Genomic DNA, 12,500 nt, shown 5'->3' with positions numbered 1-12,500 from the left:
TATTCACTTTCGTGATATACTGTACACACTAGCATACCCCTCCCGCCCCACATGTAGTGTAGTAGCACAGAGACCGTTTTGGTATGCCTCTTTAACCCATTTTGTCCTAAGCCCTTTTTGGGAAAGGGTGCCATTAAATCCTTAATATCTCAACCTCCGAAGCACAGACAAACATGAAATAAGTTGCATTTAAAAGCTAGGGCCCTCGTTTTACATTAGAGTGTGTTCATTCAGCTCTAACGTCCCCAGATTTTTAATAAAAAACCTAAAATCTCAAGAGCCTGTATGCAGCGTATATATGTGTCTCCTGGCTAAAGTGGGTTAAATTATTCTTATTATTTTTAACAGAAATGATCCCTCCTGTATAGCCAGAAGCATGTGGTGTGCATGCATTCATAAACACTTTCTGTATGTGCATGAGGGCGTACTCTTCACAGGACAAATTATTACCTCTCTGCTCATGAAGTTAAATTCTCCCTCCTCCCCTCCTCTCTCTCTCTCTCTCTCTCTCTCTCTCTCTCTCTCTCTCTCTCTCTCTCTCTCTCTCTCTCTGTATCTCTGCATTTCTCTCCTTCTCTGCCCTTCTTTCTTTCATTCTTCATTCGGCTGTCTTCCTTGGACGCTGACATCTTAGTCGGCTTTCTGTGTGTGTGTGTGTGTGTGGTTTTTTTTTTCTGTGTTGGTATTTGTAAGCTGGTGTGAGCAGCTGTGAGAGCTGACAGTTTGTCATAAACAAATGTTGCACAAATGTACAAACACACACAAACGGACATCCACATCGCTGTTCAAAATGGTTTCTCTGAAGAGTAAACATTTATGCATCGTTAGCGTATTCAGCCAGAGCCGCTGACAGCTTTGACTGAGCCCGGGGCGAAGTCATCTGAAAGGGCCCTCCCCACTCAATACATACATTGTAATGAGGACCCAACTTTGGGCTCCCCTCTTTTCTCTGGGCCCGGGACAACTGACTTGTTTTTTTTGTTTCCGCCCCTGCCGGCCTCCTAACACAAACTAGGGGTCGGGATCCCTACGGGGGTCGCAGAGCTCATGAAGGGGGGTCGGCAGGGGGGGCGCTGTGGCGCAGCGCGCTAAGCCCCCCACATTTGGGCTTGCATGCCCACCCACGGGGACCCCGGTTCGAGTCCGGCCGGGGTCATTTCCCGATCCTCCCCTGTCTCTCTGTCCCATTCGCTTCCTGTCACCATCTTCGACTGTCCTGTCAAATACAGGCATAAAAGCCCCAAAAAATACATTTAAAACAAAAAAAAGAAAAAGAAAATGAAGGGGGGTCGCCGACAGAAGGGACTTTGCATTGAAATGGGAAATCCACAGGTTAACAGTTAACAGCTAACATAATTTCATAATTTGGACTTGTATGGGTAATAGATGCATTTGCTGTCCTGTGGATTCTTAGCAATATTAGGCATTTTTTTGTCCTTTAATAGTACATGATTTTATTCAATATTTGCTAGATTAATAGTTTGTCTGCTAATATTGCTAGAATAGAAATTCATTGCCAGGCTAAGACTATGGTGGGTGGGGGTGGGGAGTAGCGAGAATATTCTGAAGTCCAAAGGAGGCTGCAGCAGGAAAAGTTTGGGAACCACTGCCCCAGCACATCAGCTTGGCGGCAGCAGCTTTTCCCAACCAGGGGCGATCCTCCTCGGGGCGGGCCGAGCGGGCAGTAGAGCTCATAAGCTTAGCTGAGTCGACAATAACATCCACGTCTAGGGCTGCGTCCGAGAGTTGTAGTTCCTAAAGTGCTCATACAAATAACTTCATAGTATCAACAAGCTTCCCTCCACAATTGGTGTTTGGTACGAAAAAGTATATCGCAATATCAGACACAACACCTGTGAAGCCTGTGACACAACTCAAACTGGCTCAAAATATCATTATACTAAAAATGTCCTTCCTGAGGTCCCGTGGACTCAGAAGCGACTGACGTCACTTATGGGCTCAATTGCCTGGTGTTGCACGTGGGAGGGGGTGACATCATCACAAAACTCTGCCCTCAGCGCCACAGTGAACATTGTGAATTAGTGATATTATTAACATGTTATTTCTGCATTATTACCACACTTTTGCAATAACAATATGATATTAGCGGATTTTATCAGCTGTTACAAACGTTTTTTTCTCCCCTGCTGATTTTGTGATTTTTATTCACTGAGATGGAGATGGGCGGGGTTGAGGGTGGGATTTGCACACTTTGCCTTGCCCTTAGTCCCTCTCCCTCCCTCACCTTTTCTTATTCTCCTTCCATCTCTCTCTCTCTCTCTCTTTCTCTCTCTCTCTCTCTCTCTCTCTCTCTCTCTCTCTCTCTCTCTCTGGCTCTGTCTCTCTCTCTCTCCACCTCCCTCTCTCCTGCTGTAGTTATGACTTCATCTTTGCAAGTCCGCGGGAGCTTCTGCACAAGTTCAGCCAATCATAATAATACCCCCCACCCCCCCCACCCCACCCATATCACTCTCCATCCCTCCCCTTTTCCTCCTCTACCTCTCCCTCTCTCTCCCTCTGTCTCTCTCTCTCCCCCTCCCTCCCTCTCTCCTGCTGTAGTATGACGTCATCTTTGCAAGTGGTCCACAAAAGCTGCAGTCTATAGCAGTGTTTCCCAACCAGGGGTACGTGTACCACTAGGGGTACGCGAGCACACTGCAGGGGGTACTTGGAAAAGTGTTATTATTACAAATGCATGGAGCAGTCACATCAGGACAGAGAAAATGATATAGAAAATAGATTAGGGGGTACATATAGCACAACTAAGAGGCTTAGGGGGTACGCAAGACAAAAAAGGTTGGGAAACACTGCTCTATAGTACGAGCAATCATAATAATGCCCCCTCTCTCTCTCTCTCTCTCTTTCTCCCTCTCCTCCCTATCTCTCTGTAGTTATGACGTCATCTTTGCAAGTGGTCCACAGAAGCTGCTGTTTATAGTATGAGCAATCATAATAATGCCCCGCCTCTCTCTCTCTCTCTCTCTCTCCTTCTCCTTCTCCCTCTCCTCCCTATCTCTCTGTAGTTATGACGTGATCTTTGCGAGTGGGCCGCGGGAGCTGCTGACTAAGTTCAATCGTATGGGCCATCGCGTGGTCTTCTCGGCTGAGGGATTCTGCTGGCCCGACCAACGCCTGGCCCCCAAGTACCCGCCCGTACACCACGGCAAACGCTACCTCAACTCAGGAGGTAAACACGCACACACGCACACACACGCACACACACACACACACACACACACACACACACACACACACACACACACACACACACACACACACACACACACACACACACACACACACACTCCTCTCTTCCTCTCCGTCTCTCTCTATCTCTATCTCTATCCCTCTCTTCCTCTTTGTCTCTCTCTATCCCTCTCTCTCTTTCTGTCTCTCTCAAAGGAACAGTCCACCCTTTTTTGATTTTCACATATTTGCAGTATTTCCCAGCATTATTCATGAATGTGCATATAATTTTCATCTATGTGTTTCCATTGCCTAGTTTAACAGTATAGCCAAATTAAGAGTAGCAATGCAAGTCTATGGGGGCAAACAAAACATCATCAAATGTACTTATAACAGGGTCTCTTGTTCTCTTGCTGCTCATGGAAATAGGGGGGTTCCTCCGAACAGAGCTATACCGCCAAATGTAATTCATAATTTCAATAAAAGAAATTTCATTTATATTCTTCTCTTGTGTTTCTTGACTGAAATGGTTCTGACAGAACCATGGTTCGTGACTATGGTTTAACCATGTACCCCTTCCCCCACCATGTTTTTGGTGGGGGAAGGTTTTAAAAAAGGGCTTTTTGGGTGGGCGACCATGGTTAAAATAAATCGTTGTTTGGGGGGAGCCATGGTTAATGGTAAAGAGTATACTATGGTTATACCATAAGTTAAACCATAGTCACAAACCATGGTTGTCATGGTTACACTAAAAACCATGGTTAACTATAATCCCTGGTAAATTTATGGTAAAACCATGATTAGTTTTCATAGTACAACCACGGTTAATCTTTGTAAGGGCTACTACTATGACAGCTACTGTACTAGAACTATGGTTGGTTGATAGTACTTGGAATCACCATGAAATGTGGTAGTAAAACCATGGTTACTGCATTACAACCATGGTCGATTTTCGTAAGGGTAGAGTAATCATGAAATACCATGGTAGAACCATGATACTACATAAAAATCACAGTAATACCATAGTAAGCCATAGTACAATTATGGTAGGTTCAGACAACTTAGAGTAACCATGACATACCATGGCAGAACCATGATAATCATAGTAATACCATAATAAACCATGGTCCATTTTTGTAAGGGATGCTAATAATTCTGATCCAATAAATCTAAGTACTGAAAAACCTGAGAAGAAAATGATATGCACATTCATGAATAATGCTTGGGTGGACTGTTCCTTTAATCCCCCCCCCCCTAGCGCTTTATCTCTTTGTCCTTTTTTTCATATGAACTGATAGATGCATTTTCTTAGTTTAAAGAGGTGTAACAAGTATTGACATTTCTCTCTCTCTCTCTCTCTCTCTCTCTCTCTCTCTCTCTCTCTCTCTCTCTCTCTCTCTCTCTCTCACTCTCTCTCCACCAGGTTTCATTGGCTATGCTCCGGACCTGTTCAACATTGTCAATCAGTGGAAGCTGAAAGACAACGATGACGACCAGCTCTTCTACACACGCATCTACTTGGACAAGGAGCAAAGGGTGTGTGTTTGGGTCTTAATGTGTGTGTGTGTGTGTGTGTGTGTGTGTGTGTGTGTGTGTGTGTGTGTGTGTGTGTGTGTGTGTGTGTGTGTGTGTGTGTGTGTGTGTGTGTGTGTGTGTGTGTGTGTGTGTGTGTGTGTGTGTGCGCGTGCATGCATGTGCGTGTGTTTTTAACAGAGAGAGAGATATACATATATACTAGGGATGGGAATCTTCATTATCAAAGCGATATGATACGCATCTCGATACACATGGCAACGATACGATACATTCACGATTTATGAAATTACCAGTGGTAAGATGCGATACGATTCTCCTACCTACTGTGATGCAGTTCAATACGGCGCGATGCAATTATAATGCTATGCTAGTGCGATGCAGTACGATACGATGCGATACAGAACAGATTAAAATATTAAATTGATATTAAAGGTTGTGCACAAGGCTGCCGTTAGGCATAAGCAGAGTAAACAGAGCGCTTTTAGAGCCTCAACCACTTTGCCCCCAAAATTGTGGCTTCCTAAATTGAGACTGACTAAAAAACATCATGAAAAAATATTTAATTACATTTCAAAACATATATTTGTCAGTTATCAAAAGGGCCTTCATTTTTCAGGCATACTGTAATTGTGAATACAGGAATTAGCATTATTATTAGTAGTAGTAGCAGTAGTATTTACTTATGAGGGGGCCTCCTGACCAGTTATGCCTAGGCCCCCAAAACCTTAGCAGCGGCCCTGGCTGTGCATATTACTTTTGAAATAGCCTATACTGGAAAACATACAGAAAGCAGTGAGAACTCATTTTGGCTTGGGCACATTGCTATGAGCAGAGAAAATGAATATATATATATATATGAATACCATGCCTATTACAGTAGGCTATATCTCTTTTTAAAATAAAAATGGGAAAACCACAGAGCTTCTGCTCATGTTGGAATATTGACCTGGACATGTAATCACTACATTTACAGGTAAGCTCTGAACCACTTATCAACTACAATTGATTCAAATTAAAACAATTTAGTAGATGTTGAGTGGGAATGGGGTTAATATCAGAAGGGGGAAATAACGTGCGTACTGGACTGAAGTGTGGGAATAGTGTACTTTGTGTGTGTGTACTCCTTGTGTATACTTTCTTTACTGCTTTCCTGACTTCTCTCTCTCTCTCTCTGTCTCTCTGTGAGTGTGTGTGTGTGTGTGTGTGTGTGTGTGTGTGTGTGTGTGTGTGTGTGTGTGTGTGTGTGTGTGTGTGTGTGTGTGTGTGTGTGTGTGTGTGTGTGTGTGTTTTTCTTCTTCCAGACACGGTTTAACATGACTCTGGACCACCGCTCTCAGCTCATTCAAAACCTCAATGGTGCCATTGGTAAGAAAAAAACATCCTTTACGTATCTCTCTCTCTCTCTCTCTCTCTCTCTCTCTCTCTCTCTCTCGCACACACACACACACACACACACACACTCAGAGAGAGAGAGAGAGAGAGAGAGAGAGAGAGAGAGAGAGAGAGAGAGAGAGAGAGAGAGAAAGTCAGGAAAGCAGTAAAGAAAGTATACACAAGGAGTACACACTAGAGCACCCATACTCAATTAGTGGCCCCATCTATTTGTGGCCCTCAAATAATTATGAAAAATGTAAAAATATATATATATATATATTTTTTTTTTTATGTCCGATCGCGCTGTCGGCTCTTATTTTGAAATCGTGCCCCAGACGCTAGGAAGAAGGGCCGTGCCCCACCCCCACAGCCAGTTTCTCCCTCTTTGCCAGTCAGTCACTGCAGCCTCCAGATTGAAGTGACTACAAGGGTGGCATCAGAGGTAGTGAGGTAGACTACAAGGGAAGGATGGTATCAGAGCCTGTAATATTTACAAAGTAGCTGTAGCTAGTTGCTAACACAAATGAAGGTAAATTGTGTTTGAGCTCTGCTGGCAGCTAACAAGTACTGGTACTTAAAAACAAATTGCTTGATAAACTTTTCACACTTTTAAACAGTCCCCAAATAGGGATGCAAATGATTAATCGATTTATCGACTTTAATCGATCAATACGTTAATCGATTAAAAAACATTAATCGCAATTAATCGACAATTCAACTGACAAGAGACCCAGGTGAAATGGGCATGTGAAGAGGGGTGTGAATAGTGGGAATATTTAAATCACCTTTGGATTAAAGAATTGAAATAGATTTAATTTAAATGTGGTATTTCATCTCAATTTTTTATTAAAAATTTTAGATTGAGTAGTTTTTTTTTTGAGAAACATTGAGATTTCGGGGGAGAAACGCTGCTTATCAATTAATCGTAAGTCGATCGATAAGGCTATCAACTAATGATTAATGAATTAATCGATCATTTGCATCCCTAGTCCCCAAATAGTTTGTTTGGAATGCTAAGCCCCTCTTAAGCCCCTCTTAAGAAGTTATGAGCAACTTGACGATTTATTATCATTTAATCAACATTGATTCAAATGTGCCATTTTCTTGTTGACAAAACCTGAGGTGTACTCCTCTTTGCTGGGTCCATGATAGGCCTATTATTGCAGTCATAATAAGCAACATTTGTTTGAAAAGTGTTATCTTCAGGCTTATTGGTTTTCTCACTAAGAAATAAATCTTTATTAATGTAGTCTGCAAATATAGGCTAACAGATAATCTTAAGTCATTTAAAAGAAATACTGAAGGGTGGCAATGAGAGTAAGGCAGGCACCTCACCCGACAGTGCTCCAGGAAAATGCAGGCCCTGTATGAGAGAAATTGTCCCCCATTCTGTCACTGGAAACTAAATATCTGCTGTGGGTGTGAGTGCGTCTGTTTTGTGCTTACAAAGGCCTTATCATTTTTTGTAAGGGTTTTTTTTTTTTAAGGGGTGGGGATTTGGAAAAACTGGCCCTCGGGCACTTTTAATTGAGTACCCCTGCACTAGAGTGTGGCTCGGGCCGTTTTTTTCTGTCCGAACCCGGCCCTCGGCCGACAGAAAAGTGATCGAATCCGACCCGGGCCCGAGATTAATTAAAATGTTTGTATCCGAGCTCGTCCGAAGCCCAAGACCAGTTTCATAACAACAGAACCATGTGCGCAAGCAAGATTTTCTATGTGGGTTCCATATTCAAAATAGCACGTGATAAATAGCCAGGATAAGCAAAGACGTTAGGAGGAGGGAATTTGCAGTAGCCTAATTTATTTACACACGCATAGTAAGTAAACACAGACTCTCACACACACTCAGACAGACACACGCGTGACGGCACACCGTATGTTTCTTTCAGTTAGACTAGCCAGAGATGTTGGGTGCGGTGATCGAATGCATGGGAGGGGCATGAGAGGATAAGAAAGGCGAAAACTAACGAATACGTTTTGGATGCAGTCAGCGTGGCTACCGGAGCGTGCGTTACTGTTGGTGCAAATAAATCCCCGCGAGCCCCGTGAAGCTGCTGCTGCCCCTTGTCGTTAAGAAGGATATAAGTTAACCCCGAAGAACAATAGCCTGTTCGACCCTACAAGAGAATGCATTTTCCCCTGATCTCCATGCGGTCAAGATAATATAAGGAAAGGTTGCACGTGCATAGTTACAACTGTACAGTAAAAGTGACAACAATTAAGAACCTACATGAAGGACATGACATGTCACAGCGGACAAAATAGTAACAGTTAACCTCTCCGCCCCTACCTTACTCCACGTAGCGTGTGCGTCTTCTTAGTTATCCATATTATGCTCCTCTTGCTACCCATGCTGCGAATGTAATACTTGGCGAATAATGCAGTGACAAACTTCGTCATTTTATGTTCAACCTTCAAGAAAGCCTCGAAGGCATACTAAAACAGGCCTACACTACAACAAAAGACCACATGTTCACTGACAATTGTTGATTTGGCGATTATAAAGAAAGCAAGTTGACTCGGCATCCGTGCGCGGCTGACTCGGAGTAAGCGTCCAAATGTTGCCACTGTTAACTAGCGCGTTTGCATACAGCCAATAATAATCTCTCACACGAATAGCCTACCAACATTTTCATTTATTCAATTCTTATTTTTCACAAAACTGACGTTTGCATGAACTGAAACGTTTCCCCTGGTTGTTTATAATTTTCACAATGTCTGTTTGCTTCAAGCCCGAGTCCGACAGATATTACTATTTTTTTGTCCGAGTCCGGCCCGGCCTGTCGGGCTTCGGTCGGGTTGCCATACTCTAGTACACAAACACACAAACACGACAGAGACTGTCAGAAAAAAGACATTATATATATATACTGTAACTCTCTCTCTCTATTAAAAACACACACGCGTGAGGTGCTCTCTCTCTCCCTCTCTCTCTCTCTCTCTCTCTCTCTCACTCACTCACTCACTCACTCACTCACTCACTCACTCACTCACTCACTCACTCACTCACTCACTCACTCACTCACTCACTCACTCACTCACACACACACACACACACACACACACACACACACACACACACACACACACACACACACACACACACAAGCACACACTCAAGCACTGTACATACAGAGGTGTGCACACTCTCTCTGGCATGCAAGCACAAACATGTACACATTCTTAACTGCAATGCTGATGTACAGATAACCCCTTTCCACTGCCCTTAACCAACCTCCTACCCAATTTACATTGCTGTGCAAAAGAATTCGCCCCTTACAGATGTTTCACCTTTTTGCACCTTTGTCACACTTCACCTTTTCAGATCATCAAAGAAATGTTAATATTAAACGAGGATAACCCAAGTAAACATAAAATTATTTGATTTGTTATTTTATTTATTTGTTTTATTATTTTATTTATTAAGAGAAAAATGCCATCCAAACCTGCATGAACTAAATAATTGCCCCCCTTGTTAAAAAATGAGTTATCTATCATCAACATTCAGGAGCAGAATGTAATAAAAGAATTCACACATCTCACTCTGTAAAAGGTCACAGAGCCATTTTTAAATCATTGTGACGTCTGCAGACCACGATGAGTACCATTATCCAAAAAAGGAGAAAGCATAGTGCATTGGTAAACATTTCAAAGAATTACCCCAAGAACCCAGTGACGGTAGATCAAAGAGGGCAGAAAGGAATACAGAACAACAGCTTATCCACTGGAGGTGTTAATTACCTCCGAAAATGGCAGTGTTCATGACTAAACCATAAGAGGAATATGAGGCAAAAATGACATGCCTGTCAGAGTTCCAAGGCCAAAGCCTCCACTAAGAAGAAAAGCAGAGGGGGGCGCTGTGGCGCAGCGCCCATTTGGGCTTGCATGCCCATGGGGACCCAGGTTCGAATCCGCACGGGGTCGTTTTCCCAGCCCTACCCCATATCTCCCTCCTGCTCATTTCCTGTCTCCTCTCTCACTGTCCTGTCATAAAGGCCCAAAAAAGCCCCAAAAACATACTTGGAAAAAAAAGAGAAAAAAAAAGAAGAAGAGCCGAGAAGGTTGCCAAAAAACATTGATAATCCCTGAAAAGCTTCTGAGAAAATATACTGTGAACAGACTAAACTAAATTTGAACTATTTGGAAGGAGAGCCCCCTGTAACATCTGGTGTGAAATGAACACTGCATTTGGTTAAAAAAAGAAAAGAATATCATGTCAAAGCAAAAATGGTGGTGGGACTTTCATGGTTTGGGACTATTTTGCTCCCACAGGACTTGGACGACCATCTATGACTAAAGGAATTATTGTACTCTCTGCAAACAAATCCTGAATGATTATGTCCAGCCATCAGTTTCTGACCATTCATTTGTGTTCATTAGTGGAAACCCTCCACTGTAGCTGATTTGAAAAGCAATTATGCACAGAAGAGTTCAATATTCCTCCACAGTGTAAAGTTGTTGCTGCTGGGGGTGGTTCAGCAAGTTAGGGTCAAGTAGGCTCAGATAGCTTTATTTTCCCTTAAATTAAATCAGCAATTGACACATGTTTTGTTTTTGTGTTGACTTGAGAGCTATTTCTATCTACCATTTCAATTTCCGTAATATGAGATGCTTTAGAGTGACAAAAATGCAATGAAAAGCTGAGAAATAAATAAGGGGGCAAATACTTTTACACAGCGCTGTAGGCCTATACACATATGAACAAGCAGCTTAAAAACACACAGACACACACACACACACACACACACACACACACACACACACACACACACACACACACACACACACACACACACACACACACACACACACACACACACACACACACACACACACACTTTCACATATGCAGGTCAAACTCGGCTAGGGTCACACATACGCATCAACCCACACACGTACGTATGTATGCAGGCACACACTCACAGACCCACCTACGCACCGACCTACACCCCCATGTACTGTACACATTAAGACACATTAAAACCTTTCGCACTGAGGATTGAGTCACCCGAAACGTTAACACATTTGTAAATAGCACGGCATTGTGAGATCATTAAAAACCCACTTACATATCTCTTCAGTTTTTTTTACTGAGTTACTGATTTCAAAACTCTATAACCAAAGCCAACGCACCACTACATAACAATAGCCACCTTGAAAGACGCAGGCCCTTCCTTTGATTACACCTGCCTATTCCGGGTCACACATACACATTCTATACGTACATGCACTGGCTTTGATATTTTTCTCACCTCACCTCACCTCACCTCACCTCACCTCACCTCACCTCACCTCACCTCACCTCACCTCACCTCACCTCACCTCACCTCACCTCACCTCACCTCACCTCACCTCACCTCACCTCACCTGTCATCTGCAGAGGAGGTGGTGTTGAAGTTTGAGAAGGCTCGTGTTCGCGCCCGGAATGTGGCCTACGACACGCTTCCTGTCATCATCCATGGCAACGGACCCACCAAGGTACACAAAAGACTCCCCTATTTGCTTTCTGTCTGTGTGTGTGTGTGTGTGTGTGTGTGTGTGTGTGTGTGTGTGTGTGTGTGTGTGTGTGTGTGTGTGTGTGTGTGTGTGTGTGTGTGTGTGTGTGTGTGTGTGTGTGTGTGTGTGTGTGTGTGTGTGTGTGTGTGTGTGTGTGTGCATGTCTGTGTGCGTGTGTTCTCTGGTCAGCTGAACAGGCTGCTATGTTGCTTTCTAGCTCAGTTAGCTTAACATTTTCACACAAACTGCAAAGGCAATGTACCGGTATCATTATTTGACATACCCAGTCTGTTTTTACGTGCAGAAAATGCAAGCATGGACACATTTGACTGTGCCGATGTGTGTTTACATTTGGTGGAGAAATACAGGCTACGGTAGTCCGACTGTAGGCATTGTGCCGCGAGTGTTTAACCCATTTTAGCCTAAGCCCTTTTGGGGAAAAGGTTGTCTCTGCCTATTATAACCTAAATATCTCAGCCTCTGAAGCACATAGAAACATGAAATAAGTTGCATTTAAAAGCTAGGACCCTCATTTTGCACAATGCATTCATTCATTCAGCTCTAACATATCCATATTGATAGAAAAAAACCCTCAAATCTCAAGAGCCTGAATGCAGCGTAGGTCGCTCCAGGCTAAAATGGGTTAACTAATGCATAGTTTGTTTGTTACTTAGCTTGCAGCTTCATGTATTTGGGTCAAAGACGTGCAAAATGACATTGTCATTCAGTGTAACGGATACCTTCTGCTGACTGTAACTGTAAAAAACATGACTCTTTTTATTTATTTATTTTTCCAGCGAATTCATGAAAGCCTCGGCTGTCATCTATTCACTTCAAACAATTTAAAAATCATGTTTTTTTACCGTTACAGTCAGCAGAAGGTATCCGTTACACTGAATGACAATGCC

General features: G+C 43.1%; 1 protein-coding gene across 1 annotated transcript in view; it reads left to right on the top strand.

Annotated features, from left to right (window-relative positions):
* plod3 (procollagen-lysine, 2-oxoglutarate 5-dioxygenase 3) overlaps positions 1–12,500 on the top strand; it is a 50,003-nt gene that overhangs the window by 13,613 nt on the left and 23,890 nt on the right. Inside the window, exons 4-7 of the mRNA XM_063186570.1 lie at positions 3,024–3,187; positions 4,610–4,722; positions 6,024–6,087; positions 11,477–11,574. Of these exons, the coding sequence (XP_063042640.1) occupies positions 3,024–3,187; positions 4,610–4,722; positions 6,024–6,087; positions 11,477–11,574 (439 nt within the window). The remainder of the gene's footprint in view (positions 1–3,023; positions 3,188–4,609; positions 4,723–6,023; positions 6,088–11,476; positions 11,575–12,500) is intronic.

This window comes from Engraulis encrasicolus, chromosome 21, assembly GCF_034702125.1.
Source record: "Engraulis encrasicolus isolate BLACKSEA-1 chromosome 21, IST_EnEncr_1.0, whole genome shotgun sequence".
Classification (NCBI taxonomy): domain Eukaryota; kingdom Metazoa; phylum Chordata; class Actinopteri; order Clupeiformes; family Engraulidae; genus Engraulis; species Engraulis encrasicolus.
The sequence above is the reverse complement of the archived record's forward strand: the minus strand, read 5'-3'. Positions and strand labels throughout refer to the sequence as shown.